The 24,519-nt window shown below is 40.9% G+C and overlaps 1 protein-coding gene and 1 long non-coding RNA gene across 4 annotated transcripts in view; one reads left to right on the forward strand and one right to left on the reverse strand.

Annotated features, from left to right (window-relative positions):
* Positions 1–15,199, forward strand: part of NTF3 (neurotrophin 3) — a 48,724-nt gene extending 33,525 nt beyond the window's left edge. The window contains exon 3 of the mRNA XM_064701785.1: positions 14,075–15,199. Coding sequence (XP_064557855.1) covers positions 14,075–14,869 — 795 coding nt within the window. The 3' untranslated portion in view covers positions 14,870–15,199. The remainder of the gene's footprint in view (positions 1–14,074) is intronic.
* LOC135442222 (uncharacterized) overlaps positions 1–24,519 on the reverse strand; it is an 82,672-nt gene that overhangs the window by 54,161 nt on the left and 3,992 nt on the right. For 2 of the 3 annotated variants that reach the window (XR_010438641.1, XR_010438640.1), the window contains exons 2-4: positions 16,002–16,135; positions 14,365–14,620; positions 14,132–14,240 (exon numbers count right to left, since the gene is read on the reverse strand). This is a non-coding gene — a long non-coding RNA (uncharacterized LOC135442222). Of the gene's footprint in view, positions 1–8,795; positions 12,735–14,131; positions 14,241–14,364; positions 14,621–16,001; positions 16,136–24,519 lie in introns of those variants that run through there. The other variant, XR_010438639.1, reaches the window with a different exon arrangement.

The following is a 24,519-nucleotide window of genomic DNA, read 5'->3' on the forward strand; positions in this document are numbered from 1 at the left end:
AGTTAGAAACAAATGAAAGAAAATGGAGGGGTCATTCATTGTCTTTACACCATGTATAAAACTCTCATTTTCACTGACAAAAATTGAAGGTTAGGAGGAAGGCAATGAAGCTGCAATACATTTTTGTGGAGTGATACCTGTATTAAAGACATTTCTTCTGTTAGAATGTAGATGAACTAGTCTCCTTTCTTGCAGTAATGCTGGTTTTTTTCTTCCACATAGCTGTAGACCAGCACAACCAGCTTCAGTCTAAGCTCAGTATTATTCCCAAATTAAAGGAAAAGGAAATAATTTGGTGAACTGCTGATCTTAGCTTCAACTTGGTGATAGAGCACAGAAAAGAGGACAAGAAGATAATTTTGTTTTACCATCTTGATGTTTAGATATTCGTATATTCCATTTTTCAACATTCTTCGAGACCTGCCACTGAAAGATCTTCCAAAAACAGTCACACTTTCTTCATCCAGGTAAATCTGCAGAAGCACCACACAAGTCTGCAGAGATATTTTAAATCTAAAGAGTATTTTAAGTCTATGCAAGCAACTTTTAAGCAGAAGACACAGCATTGTTTCTTAAATTCCTCCAGTTTATTTGGAATCATGCTGATTGTGAGCATTAACACCTGACCCATTCCCTATTGGGTTTCCTCATAACAGCTTACCATTATTGACATTAGCTGAAGAGAAAACCAAGCCAGCTCAGACTTTATGCCAGATTATGACCTCAGTTTTATGCAACTCAGTGTGCAGTCGCCTGCTTTCTGTGTGACCAAAAGCAGAATTTGGCCTCAAGCTTTAGTTTTTAAGAGTTGCATACACACAACTGTCTCCAAGCATAATACCATTCAATAATTTAAAATGGGAATAAATATCCTTTTCAATTTTCCCTAATTTCTAGCAGTCTGAAAATACATGTCTTATCTTTACTGGATAACTCTAGCAAAGTATTTTGCCTTTAAACCCAACTTCTGCCCATGCCCTTGAGTTCCATGGTCCAGACAGTCTGAAACCCCCAGGCTTGACCTGCCAGGTTCTCTTCTGCTTTCCACTCATCTCAATCAAAGCCTTACTGGAGGTTTGACATCCCAAACTGTGCCTTCATATAAATGCAGACAAGAAAGAGGCCTTCGTGACACTGTCAAGGAAGAAATTTCTGAGGCTTGAGGTGCTCTCAACCCAGAGATGTTGGTTTAGGGTGAGATGATGGGAGCACAGGACAGAAAAGAGTCTTGTGTGTGGCTTGGCTTTTCCTAGGAGGGCACAGGAGATATCTCCTGAATATGTGTAGGCTTTCCTTCACCTCCAGCCATAGAAAAAGCTGCTTTCCATCAAAAAAGCCCATTACTCCTGCATGCAGCTCAGCAAAGCTCTTTGTGTTCTCATTGTCAAAAAGGCCTGAGAACTTTTTATCTCCTTTACATGCAGTTATCCCAAGACATTGACTGACCTCTCACCTTTTGTAAAAAGTTCCCCCATATGTTTGCCTCCCCGAAGTTCCTAAGGATGTGATTGCTTTGTTTTGTTTTTGCAGTGGGCTCCTTTCCATATTTTCTAGTAACAGACTGCGAGCAGGTTAGGAAGGTCCTTCAGAGGACTTACGGATTATGCTCCCCAGTTTTCCAGCTTTAGTAATATCCTATCTCATTTGAACACAGGCCTTTACCTCAGAATTTACACAGGATGCTTTTGCTACTCACCACATGTTGCCAGAGCTGGTACCTCGTCAGGAATATAAAAGGGAGGGAGGATTGTCCCCCCCCTCTTCCCTAGCCTTGCTCCCATGGCTGTTCAAGCTCAGCTTGCTCAGAACAACTCTTCCTGCAGCCAGAGGAGCAGGGACTGCTCACCCAATACTCCCTGCTGAGAGGAAGTGGGTGGAGAGGGGATACTGAGATGACAGAAGTGCAGAGAGCCCAAGCTTCACCCCACTCTGCTTCCTCGCTCGCCAAAAGAGCTGGCTGGGAGCATGGGAGAGTAAACTGCTCCATGGGAAAAGAAAAAAAAAAAGAAAAAAAAAGAAAAAAAAAAAAGAAAGAAAAGGAGGATGAAGTAATTGACTTTTGTAGCAGAGCAAAGGGAATGCAAGTTGTGGTGGAGGGAAGATAGGGAGGAACTGTGACTGACTCACAATATACTCAGTTCCCCGCTCCTGGGGAGATGCAGCTGTGCATCTCCCCTCGTTTAGGCTGTAAAGTTACACCATCGTCCAAAGTAAGCATCCCTAATTCTCCTACTTCCTGAAGCACAACAGTGTTTGGCTCCTTTTTAATCAGGGATTTCTACTGTGCAAATTGAAGTCTAGGATCAGGCTTTTCCTATGTGCAGAATTAAAAATCCTTCCCTTGATTGTTTTGTCAGTTCCTGGGGAAAACTACTGAACTGTTACAGCCGATTTACATTGGCATGAACTTTTTTTAAAGCTCATTCCAAGTTATTCTTAATTCCTCAAGACACCTGAGATGTTGTGCATGAGCCAGCCACAGACACCTTTGGCAATGCTCTCCACATCTTTTTTCTTCCTTCTGCTTGCTTCCCAGTTACTTCTGACCTCACTCAAGTAAGGATTGTTTCCCTTTTCTACCACTTCAGTAGAAGAAATAATGGCATGGAATTACTTCTGATTTTGGCCAGCTTTGGTTAAGGCCAGCAGAGTGTGGGGAAGAAGCTGAAGGAAGAGGCTAATCCAGTCTGTAGAACTAACCTAGGCCAGCCCAGACCTCATGAGAGGAAGGTCTAAAGGCCCACTCTCCCATTTTCTTCCCATGTGAGCTTTGGCTTGCATAACTTAAGAAAAGTCATACAACCTACCTGGGTTTCACTTTCCAAACTGTAAAACAACCCCAGCCCTCTCTTACCTTCTGTTAACAGGGAAGTTGGAATTAGATGATCCCTGAGGTCCCTTCCAACCCAAACCATTCCATGACTGTGATTCTGTGAATTTTGGGATGGTTAGATGGGAGTAGGATCCTTTTGTGAAATATATAAAGTGTGCATTTGAAAAGAGGTGACGAGAAGTCTGCTAAAAAATTACTCTTTCCATTCCTGGTTCTCATACCCTGAGAATTACTTCAAATCTACCCTTCTATAATTTTTTCACAACCAGGATTTCTTCAGTAAGAAGGGATTTTTCTAAAATACTGTGTAAGGAGATGTATGACCAGCTGTGGTACATCTCATTTGCCTCCTTCACATGCCCAGTTTAAGACTTTGCTTTTCTGTCAAATATCTGGAGATCATATATTGGGTGAGAGACAACACTTGTTAAAGTACTCCCAGCTCTAAAATTCCACTTTCAAGGATTTTTGGCAAGGGGGAGCAGGGAATGCATTGTGTATCAACAGCAAAATGGTATCTGGATTGAAAGATAAGAAAAACCTCCATGGCTTCTAAAAAAACAAGGCCATTTTCAGATGAGTTTTGAACCTGGCAGAGGTGCAGAGCTTGCATTAGTACAGTGGGAGAACACAGAAATCATGCTTTGACTTTGAAAAGGCTTCTAGAGATCCTGATTTGCAAATTGTTGGATATTTTGGATGGAAATTAGCAGAGCATTCAAACATGAGCTGAACATGTGAGCAGTCTGCACTGTAGCAGGGTGACTCACAAACTTAAAAATCAGATATTCTGCTAGACTAGGACCAGAATACTCTTGCCACCCTTGAGCATTAATCCCCAAATATAGTCAAACTCATGGTAAAGTGGGAACTGAGAGTTTAAACTCCAGTCCACATCTCAAGGAGAATTGCACACAGGAAATTTTATCCACATGCACATTGATGAACTGGGGGACTCCCAAGCAAAGTTCCTTTTCAGGCAGAATTCTACCAGGACAAAAATGCAGAGGAGCTGGATTTGCCAGAACAGTCCTTACCCTCAGGACAGGCCTATGTGTAAACTGTTATATGCTATAAACTAATGCAATTAGCAGGATGACTTTTTTCCTCTGAAGGGACAATGGCTTTTTGAAAGACTCAGATGCAATGGGAAAAAACACAAGCCTGTCATGGGCATACATTGCATTTGTGAGCTCTTCTCCATAAGAGAGGCTCAAGGGCTTCACTCTGCACCTGGGAGCAGCTCTAAAAGAGTCCTCATGATTTTACCAAGAGAAGTTGTTGGTAGAGGCAATGTCTCCTATTAACAATCTTATTTAACTGGTCAGAACAAACGAGGTCTTTCTATACAAATCTCTTTTTAAAGTCTGACATCTTTTGCAAAGAAGCAAACTTCTAACCTTACCTGTCACCTAACACTTCTGTTTCACCAGAAATAGAAGACTCCTTTTTCTCTGAGAATGAATTAAAAAACTTCATTTTAAGCTGGTTGTGAGCGAGCTACTGAACCTGTGCAAAGGGCATGGAAAATATGTTAATTATACACAGTAATGCTAATTTCACATCACAGTTCTGATGGAAACAATGCAGTTGCATGCTGGATGTTAAAATAAAGTTCAAACATCAGCTGTATGTAATTACATTGTCTTCCCCTCCCTCTCTTATTGTACAAAAGCTTTGTCCAATTAATGCTGATTTCACTGAATTCCTATGGTGGTTTTAAAATAATTGGATCAGGTCTGGGATCCTTTTCTTAAGAATGCTGCATCAGACACCTTGCACCCGCAAGCTTAATGAGATTTTTTGTATCTGGGGGGTTGTGAACCTTTGAGGAATAGGGAGAGGCAATTCAGAGAGCAGTCTTTGACTCATGGAGTGGCCATGGATGTATTTGCGTGTGGATTCAGGGAAACGCGGAGTCACGGCCTCTGGAAAAGCAAACACAGGTGCGGTTCTGTGTGAAATGCAGCAGCTCTTCCCCGGCAAGGCTCAGTGCTTGGCACAAACTCCAGAGCAGCAATGTTGTCTCTTCTAAACTATCTTAACACTGGAAGGAGCTGCCCAAGAGGTTTAGAGTCCCTCTTCCTGGAGGTGGGAATGACTAGATATGGCACTCGGTGCTCTGGGATGGGTGAAAAAGTGGTTGGCAGTCACAAGTTGAACTCGATGCTCTTAAAGGCCTTTTCCAACCTCAATGATTTTGTGATTCAGTGATTCTGTACCCTCAGTGCAAATATCTGGGTTCAAGGGTCACAGCAGAGCTCTCAGAAAAACAAATAAATGCCCTTTTAAAAAATGTTAATGACAGAAATATCTCAGGTTAACTTCAGGGTCTGTTTTAATTCTACCCGAATAAAAGCTCACTTCATTTCTATAGCATTCCCTATATTCCCTGCATTTCTTTTTCCTTGTGGGTGTGCATCCTGTCTGTACTCATAAATCAGGCTTAGGAATACAAGATTTTTCACAATGAGACTCTACACTTTTGAATTTACATCCCTTGCTTTATTCTGTTTGTTTGTTGGATTTCACTATTTTCCTTACTTCACAAAAGAAAAAGGAAATCAGATGATGTCAAAAATGACAGAAGTTGTTTTCAGCTTCTGAAACAAAAAATAAATTCCAGAAACTCTTTTGCTTTCAATTTAAAATCTTGCAAAATAATGATATATTGAAAGGCAAATCTGAAAACAGCTTTCCCTTCAAGTTTCCAAATAGCAGAAAAACTAACAAATAGTGGTTTTTTAGTGCCAAGGTTTTTTGGTTTGTTTTTTTTTTCCCCCAAAAAAGTGAGTTGTCCCGAGGCAATGTAAATGGAAAAGCATGTCACACCATCCAGCATCACAGGGTCTCCAGGAGGCTGCTCTTTCTTAGCCTAACAGGAGAGGGACAAAATCAAGATAATCTGAGAGGTGCTTCCCTTTCTCCTCCTGCTACCAAGTTAGACAAAATCCACCTCTGGCATTTTTAAATACAACAATCAGAACAATCTGTTACAAGGCCAGGCTTAAAGCCCCCAGAATTGCGGGAGGTGAAAGTTTCATCTGGAAGGCTGCTCTCAGCTTTAATTATGGACAACTTAAGCCCTCAAAGCATCTCTCTGATAAAAATAAGAGAAAATGCAAGTACTGCCTGATTTTAATACAAAACAATTAATCAGCCCTGGTTGAGCCAAAGTAGGTCCAGGTTGACTTGAAAAGTTAATGGATCTTCAAACTGTTTCAAGAAAAGACTTAAATGGAGTTTCAGTGCTGTAAGGAAACACGAAACCCAGGCCTCTTTGGTGTGGCTTTGGGTTTGTTACAAACATCTTGCATGGCTTGAAAACTACTTTTGATGATGGGCCTAACTTCCCTTTCCTCAGCTTAATCGCAGTTTTCCTGATTGCACTCCTTTGCCCCACCCTAAAGCAAATGTTCCCTTTCCCCAAAGCTTACACGTTCCAGATCTTTGCCTTGGCTTTCCTGTCACACCCTTTCTGCAAGCTCAAGGCAAATACTTGCACCTTCAAAGCAGTTTCCTCAAAGGTCAGTTCTACAACCCTTTCAGTCATTTTTGCTTCTCCTTCCTGATTTTCTTTTTCTATGACAATACCTTCCATCTTTCAAGCAGCTTTCCCAATTTTACTGCTTTGCTACAAGAAGCAGCAGTTCTTTTCCAGCTCAGCAATGAAATGCCCCAGTATTTTCATTTATTAAATACTGTGCTTTTCCAAAGTTTTAGATCATTCCTGGGTCTGATCAGGTATTGCTCCTTTCTAAGTTTTTTTTTGTTGTTGTTGTTTTGCCTCTATATATCACTGCTCAACAATAATATTTCTCCAGCACATAAGCTTTTAATTTCTACTTCAGGTTTTATTTTGCAATTTTCTGACAATGTTTTATTTCTCCATCTCCCCAGCAGAGATTGTATTCCTCTTTGCTCACTGCTGTTTGCATCAACTCCAAATTCAGCCGCAAATTTAATTTGCTTGCTGCTTAGCCCTGCTGCTATTAACAAACAGTAATGAAAAGATTAACTAACACACAGTTTATCAGCCTAAATTATCCATAATATTTTACTTCTGGAGTTTTCTATTCTTTTGTTTGCAAATTACTTCTGAGGGAAAAAGAATGAAAGTGCAAAGATCTGGGAAAATCTTCTTCTTTTTGTAGAATGAGCACAGGTCCAGTCAAGTCAAGCTGTTTATTCAGCTATGAACATACTTTTAGATTTCTTTGTATTTTGGGCAGTTTTCAGAGTTACACAGTGAATAATAAGAAGAAATACTTCCACTATTATAGAAATTATTTACCCCACTACAGCTTTATCTCTATGATGGTATTGTTTTTATTTCCCTGTAATTCATGCTTTTCTTTGATAGATAACAACATTAGAGGTGGTCTTCCCAGATCCAGCCCGTGCAACACAAAAACCCCAACCTGTCTGACCTCGCAAATATCAGCTGATTTCTGTGTATTCCAGTTTCTGCTGGGGAGCAATGGCAGTACTCCTACATTGTCAGTAATAACCAAGAGAAACATTTAGGGATTGCTCCAATATCAGTGATGTGAGAATCACAGAATGGCCTAGGCTGGAAGAGACCTTAAAGGTCGCTTTGTCCCACTCCCTGCCAAGTGAAGGGACACCTTCCACTATCCCAGGTTGCTACAAGTCCCATCCAGCCTGGCCTGCAACACTGCCAGGGATGGGGCAGCTTCTCTGGGCAACCTGTGCCAGGGCCTCAGCACCCTCACAGGGAACAATTTCTTCCTGGTATCCAGTCTAAACCTGCTGTCAGTGTGTAGCCATTGCCCCTTGTCCTGTCACGCCAGGCCCTTGACAAGAGTCTCTCTCCATCTTTCCTGTAAGTTCCCTTCCATTACTGGAAGGCCACAATGAGGTCACCTCAAAACACTTTATTTTCCAGGCTGAACAATCCCAATTCTTCCCGCCTTTACTCTCTCAGTAGGGGAAAATCAGCCAGCTCTTTGACGGAGAACCCAAAGGATGTCAGGATATATACCTGCAGTAATGAAATACCACAATCATTCCACAGACCTTCTTTCTTTGCAGATACAAAAAGTAACAAACAGACATTTAGACTTAACAAAACTCTTCCAACACACCAGGGAAATTGGGATCCCAGCCTTCAAACCCCTCATTCTGACTTCCTCAATACACAGAATAATCAGTCTGCTGCTTAATGCAAAATGCTACCATGGCAGTGGGGCATAGACAGAGGTGTAAACACGTAAATATGTCACAGAAGTATCAGTGAGAGATGGAACTGGAATGGAAAATGACCTTGTTGTGACTGAGAAAAGGCTGCCTACTCCTATATCTGATTATAGACCTGGAGATGTAGCTGGGATGGGTGATATCATACAAGACATTATTAATAGTGCAGTCCCCCAGTGGGATTGTGAGAGGATGCTGAGGACTGCCAAATGCCTCCAGGGAGCTCTCACATGCCCTGGTGTAGGTGGCGGGGGAGGAAGATGCAGGTCCAAAACCTGACAAGAATTAACTGTGCACAAGGTGAGAGAAGCAGCAGCTGTTCCAAAGAGTGAGGTAAGCACAGAGGAACTGCTCCTGACCTTTCTCTTGTAATCAGGCAGGTATGTGTCCAGCAGCCTCCTCTTGATTTCCAAAAAAATGCAGATATTTCTGTGGAAGGATCAAATGTAGACACACACCTGCCATTGCAATCACCTGTGTGACTCTACACAGCTCATCTGACAGTGCAGAACACAGACTGCTCCTTGCAGCAGAGGTGTTATCACAGAACTGGCCCTCAGGAAGATGTCACCGGTTGGGAAAGCTTTCTCCAGTGACCAGTAGGGTCATGGCCACCCCCACAGTGTTATGGGTTGGCTCCAAATGCAGAGGAGTTTTACATGCTCGGCTGAGCAGATGTCCTGCTATGCTTTGCTCAGCCAGTCATTTGAAAAAGGAATGTCAGTGACTCTGTGGGCTGAACTCCATTTCCATAAGAAATTAAGTATACACCTTTCACTGGAGGTTACTGGGGCTCAGTGCTCAGATGTGTCTTCTCTTTTATAAATGGCCTTAAGTAAATTAATTAATACATCTGTGAGCTGCTGCAGAGATGAAGAAACCTTGGTGGGCTCCCCCTCAGATCTGTAGCTGCACTCCACTGCCAGTGTGCCAGCGGAATGGATTAGTTTCCAATCCCCTCACTCCAACTTCCAGTTTGGTTGTCCCTCGGGATGGTAGGGTTAACACTTTGGGCTGGCATCACTTGGTTTTGTCTCTGAATTCTTCAGCTTCTCAAAGGGCCTGGCTCTTGTGAAAGCTTTAGTTTCAATCTGTCTCTGTTGAAATTTCCATATCCTGAGAAGTAAAAGCATTCAGGAGGGCGTCTGCTGGGACATTTAGCACTCTCCAGCAACCTATCTTCATAAATCCATCTTGTACAAACTGTTGATTACTATTCTGAAATACAGTGCAAATTTTCAGACAGTTATGTCACATTCCCACTTTCTTGAACATTCAGAATTCTTTTCTTGTTCTGTATCTTCCCCATGTCCCCCAAAGCACAGAGGAAGAGGGCTGAATTTCTTCCCAACATAGTTATTAGGAAGAGGGAAATCAACAGGGCAGTCCATGACTTGGGAGGTTGTGGAAGCAGTGTTCAGCAAACAGTGACAATAATCATGCTTTCCTCTTTAGTAAAAGCTTGGAAAAGCTGTCAGCCACCACAAAGGATTATTAGTTGCTTGGTCTGAAGAACTGAAGCTGCTCCTAAATTTTTAAGGAAGTGACAAACACTTCAAGCTGGCTTACATAAAACGTGGGGTATTACAATTCTAAATGTAAAAATCACCAGTCACTTTTCCTTCTATTCCACTTTCTCTTAGCAATGGCTTACAAGTAAATACTTGGGCAGTCTCTCACAGTACTAGGCTTTCATGCTTTCTGCAGAACATTTTAAATGATGTTTCACTCTTCCCCTGTGTGCAATGTTCAGAAACTGACCAGAATAAATCACCACAAACAAAACTAAACACAATTTTTCACTACTACATAAAGTGGTGAGTCTGGAAAGGGAGGCAAATGGTTTGCCAGAGTTTATTAGGGATTGAATTTATCAATGGAAGGAAGAGGTAAGTTTATTAACTTCTTAAATGTAGACCTTGAGCCACCTAGCTCAGACAGAATTAATAGCCTGCTAAAACTGCAGCGATAGGCAGGAATACAAACCAAAAAAATAGAGTAAAGCCACATTTGGGAGATAATCAGATTTGAAATGCATGAACTTTTGTTGTCTGTGTTCTTTGCTTTTCCTCTCTGAGCCACAAATGTCAGCAGTCTCCAAGTCCAATTTGCTTAGTGCAAACCAGCCACAAACACAGCCAAAATGAACTTTTGTCAGGAATTCACATGTGGAAAATTCCAAGAAGAACCATGAAGAACAACAAAAATATCTCACTAGCATCACCTAACCAAGGAAAATAATTTCACTTGGGAAAAATCTTTCCACTTGTAATGAACAATCTGAATTGAAAAACAAAACAAAACAAAACAAAACAAAAAAATCCCAGTGAAAGACCAGAAAAGGTCACATGAAGGATTTAATTCTTGTGAGATTTTTAGACCATTCTCCAAAAGGCCAGAGAAAGAGCTGCTTGTGCTGAAGTAGCTTCTGCTGAGGTTCACAGAATCCTGGGCCCTCCAGGAACCTGGTATTTGAGTCAGTATTCCCTCAGACAGGACACATATGCTGAAATCATGCCCCCAATCTGAGTCCTCTCTATAGATAATTTACTCACTGGTCTGCACTGAGAAAGCATTTGTTCTGCTTTGTGATTTGCATTGTAGAACTTCTGGAGGCATGGCTAGAAACACCAGAATTATTTGCTTTGAAAATATGAAAAGATAGACATTTTAATGTTTTACATTTTCCTCTCCTTTTTACAGATTTAACACACACATGCCAAATAAATCTCACATTATCTGCAGTTCAGACAGGCACAACATTCCATTTTGGGCAAAGAGACATTCATCAAATGCAATACTCCCCAGACCTGCAAACAAATATACTTTTAATGTGTCTTATAACCACATTACAGACAAGGCCATAAACCAGCTGGAGTTTTCCAATAACACTCATTTCTCCTATCTAAAATAGTGCTTTAGACATACTCTGAGGTGCTGGACTTCATCGACAGCCTGACAATTTTTAGTCATGGACTGCAACTTCTGAACAGCACTTTATGAACCTCCTAGGTTGGAGGAACTCCCTGAAAACTATTAACTCACCAATCTTTGTGGTTTTGCCAAAGTTTTGCACCCAGAAAAATATAAATATTTGTTCTAAAACCTTTTTACTTTTGCAGCAAATAATCTGCAAAATAAATCAAACTACAGGTTGAATTTCAAAGTTAGCATCTTTCCCACCAAATCTGTAAGACGTTTCACATGAAGTTCAGGAAAACACTTTTCAACATTTTTCCATTAATGGGGTTCCTCCACAGAGAAGAAAAACAGCACATTTTAGCTTCTCCAGCTCTCAGGTCCCCAGCCCTTCCTTTCTGTGTGCAGCATGACATTGAGGAGAGCCTGCAGGAACTCCAGCCTTACTTTTCCCACCTCATCACACTCCAACTTGTGTGTTTTGCTAGTGCCACTTAATTTTGAGACTGAGCAGAGCAGGGATTGCATGCAGCTGCATGTTGGCATGAATAGTGCTTCTGGCTTTTGAGCTGAGCCATATCACAGCTTTGCTCACCATCCTGTGGGCTTGTGTGTCATCTCATGTGTGGATTCTGGGCGCTGCAAGAAATCTGCTCAAGGACATCTGTTTAATAATATTTTTACTGTTTTTAAAAGAAAATCCTGTGCTGAGGGAAGGTGAAATTGCACAGCAGCTGCACAGACAGAAAGGTCTGGGCACTGAGATCCATCTACATTAAGTTAGTATTTATTCGGGTATGACAGTAATTGTATGGTAACTGAACATCTTCAATATTTCCCCCCCTCAAAAGCAAAACATTACTGCAGGCAACAGTCTAGATTTAGGTGAACTCACACTGTGACAAACTGAGAATGGAGAAAACACATTTCTTGTCCATAAAAGGACAGCTCACACATCCACAGAGGGTAGCTCAGATACTGCTGCTGTTCCAAACTGCAAAGTGGGGACTCAATCTTGCAAAAAGGAGTTTTGTTTAGAGTGGATAGAACGTTCTTCAGCTAAAGATTTTTTTCTTCTTTTTTTCCTTTGCCTTCTGAAACAGAAAATGGTTCACCCCCTAAGCAGAAAATGGTGATTTTTTTTTTAAGTGGAAAATTTTCTGTTCAGGAGGGAGGGGATCCTTCCCCTTATCTCAGCACTGGTGATGCACATCTGGAGTGCTGTGTCCAGTTCTGGGCTCCTTAGCACAGAAGTAAATCCATGAAAATTATTAAGGATTAGGACAACTGTACCTCGAGAGGCTGATAGAGCTGGGGCTGTTCATGCTGCAGAAGAGAAGTTCCAGGGGGATTTTATTGAAGTGCAGAGATATCTCACAGAAGGGATTAATAAAGATGGAGCCAGGCTCTACTCAGGTGTGTCCATGATAGGACAGAAGGCAATGGGAAAAAACTGAAATATAGGAAACACTGCTGATACATGAAATATATTTTTGCGAAGTTTAAGGGTGTTGAACACTGGAATGGCTTGTCTAGAGGCTGTGGAGTCTCCATCCATGTAGATGTTCCAGATCTGAGTAGGCAGAGCTCTCTGCAAGCTGCCCTGATACTCCTGTGAGCAGTGAGATTGGCCTACATAATGTCCTGAGGATCCTCCCAACTCCATCTGTCCCACGGTCTGTGACTCTGTGCCTTCATCCCAGAGGTCTCTGACACATGGCAGATGTGTTTGCAGAGCAGGAAAATCAAATTCAAGGCTTTCCTAAGTAATTTGAAGGAGTATTACAGTCAGGGTTTATAACAGACTATGAGGGTGCTCTAAGAGGAGTTTTGTATTTTCTCCTTCAATCCACTACTTGTGCAGCAAATTTATAAGCAGGTGTGATCTTTAGTGAATGGTTCACATCCATGACTTAGGATTTTACATTGAAAATTGATTTAATTTAAATATTAATGATAATACCAAATACACAAGCAAAAAAAAAATCTTGTCCAAATATACAAGCAAAAAAAAAAAAATCTGTCCTCCCTGGACAGTTGCTCCTGGCTCTCAGCTACACAAACAAGATGACAGAAAGGCTTAAAAAATAAGTGACAAATGAGCTTCTAGAATATGGACAGAAGGTAGAATTAGAAGGAGACCACAGGAAGCCAAATAGAGCAGTGCATGGCAAAGTACCATGAAGTAGCACACTTTTAGAAATGGTTTTCAAAATACTGAATCATTGAACAAGATTTTTGAGTTTTAGGAGACGGTGGGGAGAGGGATGACCCCAATCTGTCCTTGAATATTTCTAATTGATGTCAGCTTTGTTTCACCTTATATAAATGTAACTTCTTAAAAAACCACCAAAAAAAAGATCCCCAGTCCTGAAAACAACTCCCACAAAATGGGAGTTGGGTCACTGGGTCCATCTGAATTCCCCACTTGTATTATAGAGGCCTAATAACCACTTTCTGATTTGACTGCATCATTTTCCTTCAGGAACCCTTTCCCTTACTAGAGAGAGAAAGAAAACAAAAGCACTATTGAAACACAGGATTTATTTCCTTCTTATGGTAACATTAAATAGAAGCCACTTGATCAATATGAATTAGATGAGTCTGAGAGATCTCAGCCCACAAAACCTGACAACAGTTAGCAAAGTCAGAACTTTTTCACTTCACATAGTGAAACAGTTTTCTACTGTGCATGATCCTGCAAGTTTGAAAATAAACTTCTCTGTGGAATAAACTCTGTGGCAGTAACTTCGCCTCTCTCTGCTGCCAAGCCCAGGCCATGCTATCCCAAGAACTACCTACCTCTGCAGAGAAAGGGCTTAGCTGATATATATGCCACTAGGCATGGAAAGGGGAAAAGCAAGCCCTAAAATATAGATGAAATATTGAAAAAAAAAAAAAATCAGAAGAGAGTTTGCATTCATTATAAAGTATAACAAATAGCATCTTCAAAGAAACACACAACCTGTTTCCATACCCCTATATATGTCTCATATCTTAGTAACATAGATGTTACTAAAAAAATCCCAATTTTCATGTTTACAGCCTCTAGCAAACCTCCCTCTTGGACTGTTTTAACATTGACTCTCTGTTTCTTTGCAGATCTTACAGGTGAACAAGGTGATGTCCATCTTGTTTTATGTGATATTTCTCACTTACCTTCGTGGCATCCAGTCTTCCAACATGGATCAAAGGAGTTTGCCAGAAGATTCGATAAATTCTCTTATTATTAAACTCATTCAGGCAGACATTTTAAAAAACAAGTTTTCTAAGCAGATGGTAGACATTAAGGAAAACTATCAAAACACAGTGCAGAAAACAGACGCTCAGCAAGACATAGACAGAGAGGAAAATGTGAAATCAGACTTCCAGCCAGTTTTCTCAGTGGATACAGATCTCTTGAGGCAGCAGAGACGCTACAATTCTCCCCGAGTCCTTCTGAGTGACAACACGCCGCTGGAGCCGCCGCCCCTGTACCTCATGGAGGATTACATCGGGAATTCCGTGGTGGTGAACAGAACCTCCCGGCGGAAGAGGTATGCAGAGCACAGGGGCCACCGGGGGGAATACTCCGTTTGTGACAGTGAAAGTTTGTGGGTCACGGACAAATCCTCCGCCATCGACATCAGGGGACACCAGGTGACTGTTCTGGGAGAAATTAAAACGGGCAACTCTCCAGTTAAGCAATACTTTTACGAAACGAGGTGTAAAGAGGCCAAGCCTGTAAAAAATGGCTGCCGCGGCATTGATGACAAGCACTGGAACTCCCAATGCAAGACATCCCAAACTTATGTCAGAGCACTGACTTCAGAAAACAACAAACTGGTGGGCTGGAGGTGGATACGGATAGACACCTCCTGTGTGTGTGCCTTGTCCAGGAAAACAGGAAGAACATAGATCTGCATCTCTTTGCTATATAAATTATTACTTTAAATTATATGATACGCATGTAGCATATAAATGTTTATATTGTTTTATATATATTATAAGTTGACCTTATTTATTAAACTTCAGCAAATCTACAGTATATAAGCTTTCTCTCTCAATAAACAAGAGCAAAGGGTGTGTGCCTCTACCGTGGCCAACTCTGGGGTTTTTTAGACTATGTTTGTGACACTGCTTGTTGGCAGCATACCTTAACCTTCCTGTAAAATCTGTAAAATCAGTATTTTTCATTCAGTATTGTCAAACCGGTGACTGTCATTTAGTAAACTTGTTAAAAATCAGATCAATGCCAAGACTTGTGTACATATTTATATTCCCTACTCTATCCATTCACATTTAACTGGATCTGCAGTGTTGCCTCCTCACCACCAAAAAAAAAAAATGGACCAAAATACATGTTGCAGCCTGCAGATGATGTCAAATTTTCAGGCATCAGGTAGCACTAAAATATAGTTTCTGTGTACGCCACTTTTGCCAGTGAAATGACCATTTTCCCTCTGATAGCAACTCAGAATGGCTGCTAATAATCCAGGAACATCCATTTGCGTTTAGGAAGCACATTTGTTTTGCAACTGTTTCTAGTGCTGCCAGTGCATCATTGAAAAAATATGAAAAAAATCTGAAATATTTGTAGCCAAAACTTGCTGAAGTCAAGAACTGATCTAAATGGATCATTAATATAATACATAAAAGATGGTTTGTTGTGATCAGCCTCCTCCTCCTCACATGAATCAAATATCTTCTGCTTGCATTGCTGGATCATTCCTCTCTGAGTTTTTAAATTAGAAACAAAGCTGGGAGTGTCTTAACCTTAAAAGAGTTCTCGGCTTGCACATCGTAGTAAAGAAAGATGCGATATCCTGGCCACAAGCCCGTACGAAAGCTTCCTTCTCCTCAGTGATCCATTCTCCATCTTTCACAGGGGGAAAATATGTGTTGAACTGCTTGAGAAACCTGGTACCTTTCACAGGAATGTGAAATGGTTGGTGGCTAAAATCCATGAAGTCTATAGTTATACTGAAGTTGCCCAATTAAACATATGAGTTGTTGCTTAGGAAAGACAAATGTGCTAGCATGTATTTACCTCAGAGTCTTCTGTGGATTGTCATGCAGCCCCGCTGACGACAGGAATAATGACACTACTTGAAGAGATGTCCCATTAGCTGTACAATGCCCTGGTTGGGATCCCACTCCAAGGAAGCAAATGAGAGTTCATGTCTAGGAACAGAATTCAAATTGAGCCACATGTTATCTGTGTCCAGATAGATCTAACCCACAGCCAGGGCTGGGAAATACCAGCTATTCAGAAAGTTTTACCCTCATTTATTTTCTGAGGGGTTTACAGATATAGCCTTTGCTGCCATAGCATGTTCAGCATCACAAATGGAAATGAGATCAGAGCCCTCAAACACAAGGCTGCAGGATGCCTTCGCTCATGCAGCTTTCACCCCTGGAAAACCAGCTTCAAACATGCAACAGGCCATGAAAGGCAGCAAACCGTGGGGTATCCCGTAATCCCTCACAGAGAGTGCTGCACACCATAAAACCACCTGGAGCTGGACTGGTTGCCTGGAGGCCAAGTAATGGAACAGTCCTATCTTGGAAAGCCAGGTTAGAGCATATGGGTGTTTTCTTCAGGGGAGGCCAGAAGCAAAGCTTTTGAGAACCATCTCAATTTTCAGCATGAGGCCAGGGTATTTACCTCACAGGAAGTATCATCACTTTCAGCACTAAATCCTAACTTTGCTTCAAGCAATAACCACTTCAGAGGTTCAATACCAAGGCAGTCATTAAAATGACAGGATGGAATATAACATGGAAGTTAGTATCTGACAGATCTGATTAGAATATTTCTCATTTCTTGGCAAAATTTTTAAAAAGAAAAAAAAACCAACCCCACAGAGCTTTTGCTACTTTTCCCAGTAGGAAAGTTTAAGTTTTAACTAACCATTTTGGCTTGGGGGAATAAGCATATTTTTCAGAGTTCTGCCACACTGGATTTTTTTTGTAAATTAAAAGCTTGATTTTACACCCTGAGTTCCCAAATAAAGATCTTTTGCGGATGCTGAGAGCAATTGAGAGCTTATATAGTTATGGATCACTAACTTTAGAGATGTACTTGTTTCACTGTGCCACATAGGTCTATCTCCATGTGAGAAGAGGAGGTAAGGAGACCAATCCCATTAATCAGAAACTGCCTTGTTTGGCAGTGTGGATGCCACTTTTGTTTACATAAATCCATTTCTCCAGATTTTGTTACTGTAAATCCAGAGAAGATCTGTTGAAGACAGGAAAGAAAATATAGCTCTATAACAATATAGACAACGTCAGAGTTGATTCTAATGCCTTTTTTTTAATGCTCACTGAAAATCACGGGAGGTTCATTCCTTAAGGGTTCAAAGAAAGCCATTTGCCATTTTCCGCTGTAAATCCAGTAACAGGAACTGGTCTTTGACTCTTGACTTTAACAAGTATTTTACAAGCAGCCAGCAAAAATATCTCAGAGTAAATATGCCTGTCATCTGAAACACATGAGATGAGAATGGAGTGTGGTGTGTACGGTTGTTAGACTGGCTGCCCCTTTCCCATCCCAGGAAAACAATGAGTGGAAGTGTTACCCTCTGGATCTGATCCAGCTTCCACTAAACTCAATGGGGGGAAAAAAAAATCTCACCTTCTCTGGTGGAATCTGGATCAGGCCCTGAGCGAAGAAAACCCTGCAGATCTCGACCAGAGAGCAAAGTAATCCCACACATCAGTAACACTTTCCTGTAAATCCTGTGTATGCATAAGATGCTGTATAATTTTGTAACGAGTTTGTAAACAAAGCCTGTAATAAATTTGTTAAGGTCTAATTCTCTTTTCACTGTAGCCAGGGATGGTTTTATTGCCAACTTTGGTCATGGCACAATGAATTCAAAATTCTTATCCAACTTTTTTTTGTTTGTGTTAAGCAATTAAACAAAATATTCAGCTCTCAACGCCAGTTTAATTTAAGCATTCTAAAAATCACTTCCATTAGGCAGCTCAGATGCTCTGTCAATATTGTTTTGCCAATAGATCATTATAAACACACATTATATTTAGATTTTCTCCCAAATGACCAAATGCTATTCTGAAATTGCCTGTCTGTGTCAAAATGTATTTTCTCTGCTTTTTCCCCCTAGTTTTTTTCCAGTCCATTTAGTAACAGCAAAAAATGCTCCACTGAGGTTTTGGAAAACCATCTGCATTTATTTTACCACCTTTGAACATGTGTTCAGGAATGAAGTCTGTGCAGAGAGTTTACTGCTACCAAGAGATTTGTGCGGCTGCACCAGGAAGAAACTTTGACTGGACTTTACAGAGTGTGTGCTCAAAACCACTCTGCTCATACTCTGTTATTTCAATTCTTTAGCAACTCGAGGCTTTTGCATTGTGTATCTGCAGACAATACCAAACAGGAAACAAGCCTGATCAGGAGTTTCAAAATTAAAAATTTCATTATAATGACCTGCTATCTCTGCCCTCTTGGCAAATGCAAATGTTTGCGCAGCGAAGTCAAGCACAGGAGCATTTGTTTCATTTAACAGAAATATTGTGGCAAAAGCAACGGGATTTCTGTGCTCTCCGTGCTTGCTAAGCATGTGTAGTTCATCATGGATATGGACAGGAGGAGGAAGAGGAGTAGAATCAGATAAAAAGCACTAGAGCTTCTAAGAAGTTAAAAGGCTGTGCTCCAGCTTGGAGCATTTTAAAGTGTGGAGGGGTTGTTCTCTGAAATGCTTTGTCTGTATTTTGTTACAGCAGATGGCAGAATGACGAAGCAAGCACAGATGTGGTGTAAAAAAACCAAGCAATATGAGGATAACAAAAAACTTTCCCGGGAAAGTCGGCCACTTGCTACCACTGTGGGTCCCTGCAGTTCTGGGCAGGTGACTGCAGAGTTCAGCTATGACCTGGGGGGGAGGGGGAAGGAGTCTTTTTTCCTGCAGCACGTTACATTCACAAGCTGGATCGTTTTCTTTCCTTTCCTTTTTTTCTTGTCCCTTTGAGTTTTTTGTTTGTTTGTTTGTTATGGTAATCTCTAGCTGCTTTGGCACCTCTGATGAACAATGAGTGGTAATGCTTTGCATGAATGTCCCCAAATATAGATTTCTCCTTTGTTTTAGAACTGAGCTTTGAAGCCAGCAGTGCCTGAAATCCATATTTTCATCACAGAACTGGCCTTTTGATGTCATGACCTCATGTTTCTGGGCATTTTGATCACAGGGCTCTATTTTGGAGCTCTTATCCACACAATAGACGAGATCATGACCAGGCTGATTGAGAAGTGGCTGTGTACACGACAACCAAGAGAGAATGAGGCAGCCCTGTGCCATCTTTGCATCCACCTTCACACATCTACTCTTCTGATTTCAGTCTTGAGTTGCATGATCAAGGGCCAGTGATGAAGGTTTGCTTTCTGCATGTCCAAGGGTTCAGATGCCCAAAATATCCTATATTGATTAGGTTTGGGAGTGACCCTAAAGATGATCTCATTCCAACACCTCTGCTATGGGCAGGGACACCTTCCATTAGACCAGGTTTCTCAGAGCCACATCCAGCCTGTACTTGAGCACTTCCAGGGATGATCTTTGGCAAGAGGACAATTTCTCAGTTTACATAAACGTCTTGTGTTAATCTGGGTACACCTTCTGTAAAAGGCTGCCATGGTTGCAGCATTGGCCCTCTCCAAAACACAGTACATTGTCACTTTTCACCTGTGTCACAGGGAGCAGATGGAGTCATTGACAGACCAGCTCCTCCCTCCATCCAGGGGAGACTGCTAAGGAGGCACATAACACGGTCATTTTTTCTAAACAAAAATATTCCTATGGAGGGTGTGAGGAAAGCAAAGGAAGTGCTGAAACACGCAGGGAGTCAGAGTTGTTGGGTGGCAAACATCTTGCAGAGATTTTGGAAAGCAAGGGAGAATTCAGCTGTTCAACTGTAACATCAGATGAAAGGCTCTTTCCTGCTGTGATAAGGGTTAAATAAATACCATTAGATCATCTGTAGCATTAATTCAAAATCAAAATAAACCTTTATTAATTGGGGTTAATCCCTCTGTGTTGATGAGGAGTTAACCACACTTGCTGTGCACAAATGATGAAGCCTTGCTGTCAGTTACCCTGTGGTAGCCCCTGTTTTCAGCACTCAGGACTATGAAGCCATTAAGTGACGGCCAAATATGGCTCAGAAAGTACTAAATCCACGTTTAAATGCATGAGGGGGAGCCCACATTGGAAGCATTATCCACCACACAAAACAAGCACAGTTTTTAACATGAGTTTCATAAAAATTTCTCATTACTTTGTCCAGTTCCAGGGATTTAGGTTTTAAAATAGGTTTTGAACTGTCTGGTATGAGCAGTACACATATATTTAGCAGTAATTTACTACAGAAAAGAACCCTGTAAATGGAAGTATGCAGCGAAATACTGTGTCCAGCACTGCACATAACCTCTGTTGATTCTTATTTATGTTCTCAGTGTCTCAGAGAGGAATTTAATACAAATCTTGGTTTTGTTTTACTCACCACATTTTGTAAAATAATCACCTCAACTTACTGCTTGTAGAGGTTTGTGGTGTGCAATCTTTGTGGATAATGAAGCAGAAACATGCCTGTAAAGCTGCTGAGCAATGTAAGAGTTGCAAGTCCCACACTTGCACAGCAGAGAGTAAAAACAAACATGTGAAAATAACAGAATTCGTTTCTCAGGCTCAGAGAGATTAAATATGTTTTAAAATATCAAATGACAGCTTTTTTCAAGTTATTACAAATATTTCAAGTCAGATTTGTATGGGACCCAACCCACTGCTCACATGGAGCATAATTTTTGTAATCTTTCTTATTGCACAAATCTACTCAATGTGATTCCCATTAAGTTCAGAAAACAGAAATTTGCTCACTTCCACCCTGCTGACAGAGCATTCAGAATATCCCCAATAGATGAGCCAAATCTCAGGTCAGAGCATAATCCCTGAGTTTATGTCCTAAGGATAAAACTACCAGGAAGGAATTTTTTTTTCTGCAGAGAGTGAGAGTTCAGCTGCCACATTCACAGTGTCTATGTCATGCTATCACATGTTTGAAGACATTAGGAGAAAAAATCTGGTCAGCTGGAGAGTTGATGGAAAGAAGAAGTGGGAGATGGATGGGGCAATAGTTATTACATGACCTCCTTGAAAACTACATCCCACAAACATATAAAATGCAGCCCTCAGGATCCTTCTGATGCTGGGATCTGACTCAGAGGCATTTATTCCTTAGGTCAATAATCTTGGATTCCTGAGACTTGGCGTCAGGACATGGTACTTGTCCTAGGCGGGGGTAAAGGTGAAAAAAATCCCTTCTCCCACCATAATCAGATAACAGCAATTATGCAAGAGGGCATTCTCATGGGAACAGTTTTGTCTCAAAATCCCATGGCTTTTTAAATTTTTTTTTCTGCAGAAATGGAAGATATGGGTTTCTGAGAAAGGGCCTTCTGCCTGTAGTTTTCTCAGAGGGATATGAGCACACTGGAGAATAGAACTTAGGGAGAAAGAGGAAAATTCTCATTGAGCAGAGTTTTTCAGTGATCTATTTTCCCTTCACTACAGAATTATGTGGTGAAGTTTCCTGACAGAGACCCTGATGCAGGGAGAATTTGCATGTGAGTGACAATGAAAAGCACCTCAGTACAGAACCTGGATTGAAGAGAGGAGCTTAGAAATCCCTGTGGCTCCTTCCTCTCTTTTCCTGAATCCCCAGGGAGATTCGATGGTGTCAGTGGCACAAAAACAGAGAGCAGTGACAAATAAGCTGCAGAACACACTTCTCCATTCACAGCAGTCAGGCAAGGGCAGCACAAGGACAAATCCATCATTGCAGAGGCTGATGCCTGGCATCTCTCTCCATGGGATCTCAAGGAGAAGGATCCATAATGCCATTTCATAAACCAACTTTAAGCAATATCAAGCCAGTGCTTAAATGGTCTGGATTTGGTCCACACAAAATAAAAGGCAAAATCTGGTGGGATTTTTTAGCAGTAATTGCTGTTGAACGGCATACTGGAATCCCGAATGCACAGGAAAAAATTATATGAATAGTGAAAAGTATCTAAGTCACATACAGAACTAATAAATACTCAGCTTTATTCTGATCTCATGCAGGTTTGATGTCTGACTTCAGTGGGATCAGTCCCAGTTTTTACTGATACAATAAAGCTTGGAATTACATCTGTGACATTTGAAAGCAGGTGGTGGGCTCTTTGAGAGATCAGACTCTCAATTTCTGTGTGCCATGTTGCTGCTGCCCCATGAAATTTGGTGATGGATGCCGATGGAATTATTTAATGGGATAGATTATAGGACCTACACTTCCATGCTTTAAATTACCTCTGCCCTGCTCAGAGAGATATTGTTGACAGCTCTCTAGGCACCCTAGGGGTTTTCCATGCCACCAGCTAAGCAATCTTTCCTGAGAACCACAATGCAAAGAATTCAACATCAACTCTGATTCTTGCTTCAGATGGAACTTCAGAAGTTTGGTTTTGTTCAAACAAATGATGAGAAATCAAAGCTAGATGTGCAGGTACTGGCATTCAGAATGAAATTCTGAAATCTGTAACTACTGCCAGCACAAGAACACTGCGAGATGAAGGTAGAATGTACACTCTCTGCAGCTCAGTGAATATGCTCTTGTTCAGAAACAGAACTGTTTTAGGCAACAGCACTATATTTCGAGCAAAGACAAAGATCCTAGTCCTGGTGAACAGTGATGCCCAAGCGAGTTTCTTTTCAGTTCACCAGAGACTTCATGGTTTTGGCTTTCCCAGGCATTTTTCAGCAGGTATTACTGAGCATAATTAGCACGATAAAATTTGCTACATTAGAAACATTCCAGAACTACAACCTGAATAAACTGAAATGGTTGATCATGGTTAAGCATCATGTTCTGAATTTTGAAGCCTCTACCAGCCTTCAAAAATGGCTCAGTTTGCAAATACAGCTTGACTTCATGGCTAGGAAAATTTCCTTGAGATTTTTCTCTTCAGATGCTTTTCCATAAAATCTTCATAAATACCAGAGATTTTACAGTGTCTAAACATAATCTGAAGTGTCCAGTTCTGTCAGCCCTGAGGTCATCCATTCTCTCATGAAGTGTTTACTAAATATTCCATTGCCCCAAGCAATGGTTTGCTCAGTGGGAATAGTGCAGGCTCCATGAGTGAATAGCTACAGTTTAGGAGATATGAATACAAACAATAACACACAAGCTGATATCAAGAAATTCACTGGAAAGCCAGAATTGGAGCTTAAAAAAACCCCAGTTTAGCAGAGAAAAGCAGAAAACGAGGAAAAATGAAATCCAGAAGTTTGCAAACTTAGGGAAAAAAATAAGCTGACCTTTGATAATAGCAGTAATTGGGTTCGTGCCCCTCTGCCTTGCAAAATCCATTCATTTCCCAACAAAATAAAATATAACAGCTTGAGCTGAAATTCTGCTGTCAGGGAGATTTTTGTGCTTAAAGCTCTTAGTGAGTCTCTGCTAATAGTGTCTGTAGGAGTGGTTTATAGATTCATTCTCAAAAAAAACCCCAAAAAAAACCACCCCATAACCACAATCAGGATTTACTGAGAGACAGTTCCATAGCTTGGTCTGCATTAAAAGTGGATTTAATTCACTCTAACTGCTTCTGTAAGTCTTGATCCAAAATAACCCATAATAAGTTCATGTCCAGTTTTAAAGGAAAAAGAGCTGACAATAAGTTGGTAAGATTAACCCCATGCTTAAAACTGAGCCCATACTCAAATGTTTTTAGGGATCAGGGTAATAATAAGATTAATTAGTGATTTTATTCCTGGAACTTATTGTTGTTCACTAAGAAAACCCCAAATGGAACAACAATATGATCAAGCCCCTTAGTTACCATTCTACAAATTCTGCTTTAAACTCCCAGAAGAAGTAGCACAAAAGATAATCTGTTAGCATTTCAGGCTTGATCCAAAACCATGGAAATTTGCAAAAAGCTTCAAAAAACTTCTACTGGGTTATGTGCTTGATAATTGAACCATGGTCAATAAAACAACATGGATTTATAGGGCAATGAAAAGAACACACCAAAAAAACTGATAATTCATTGTTTTTAGAAATCAAAGCACAACAATTAGCAGCAAAGTGTTTGGCAGCACTTCACAAATTCTTCCTTGCAAAAGTCATTCTAATTGCCTGCATGGGGTACTGGGGAAAGGGAAGTCAGTTACATGCAGAGATAGCTGGGAATGCCAGGGGGAAAAGTCATTCTATGGATAACTGTGGGAACAGCTTTAGACCTAAGGTGAAGTTATCAAGGCCAACTCAGTGACTGAGGGGCTCAGATCAATGTCTGAAGGCAAACTGAACACTTCCCTCCAAGTGAGGGATTTGACAGCAGCACTTTCTAAAAGATGCTGAGGAAACAGAAAACCTTTTAGGTAATGATCTCCTTGTTTTGTATCTCTTATTCCAATACCTGCTTGAAGGCTGCTACAACTGCAGGTGAATTTATCCCTCCTACCATCCATACACCTCATCAAGCAAGTTGCTATGGTTTT

The sequence above is a fragment of the Zonotrichia leucophrys genome, chromosome 1A (genome assembly GCF_028769735.1).
Source record: "Zonotrichia leucophrys gambelii isolate GWCS_2022_RI chromosome 1A, RI_Zleu_2.0, whole genome shotgun sequence".
In the NCBI taxonomy this organism is placed as follows: domain Eukaryota; kingdom Metazoa; phylum Chordata; class Aves; order Passeriformes; family Passerellidae; genus Zonotrichia; species Zonotrichia leucophrys.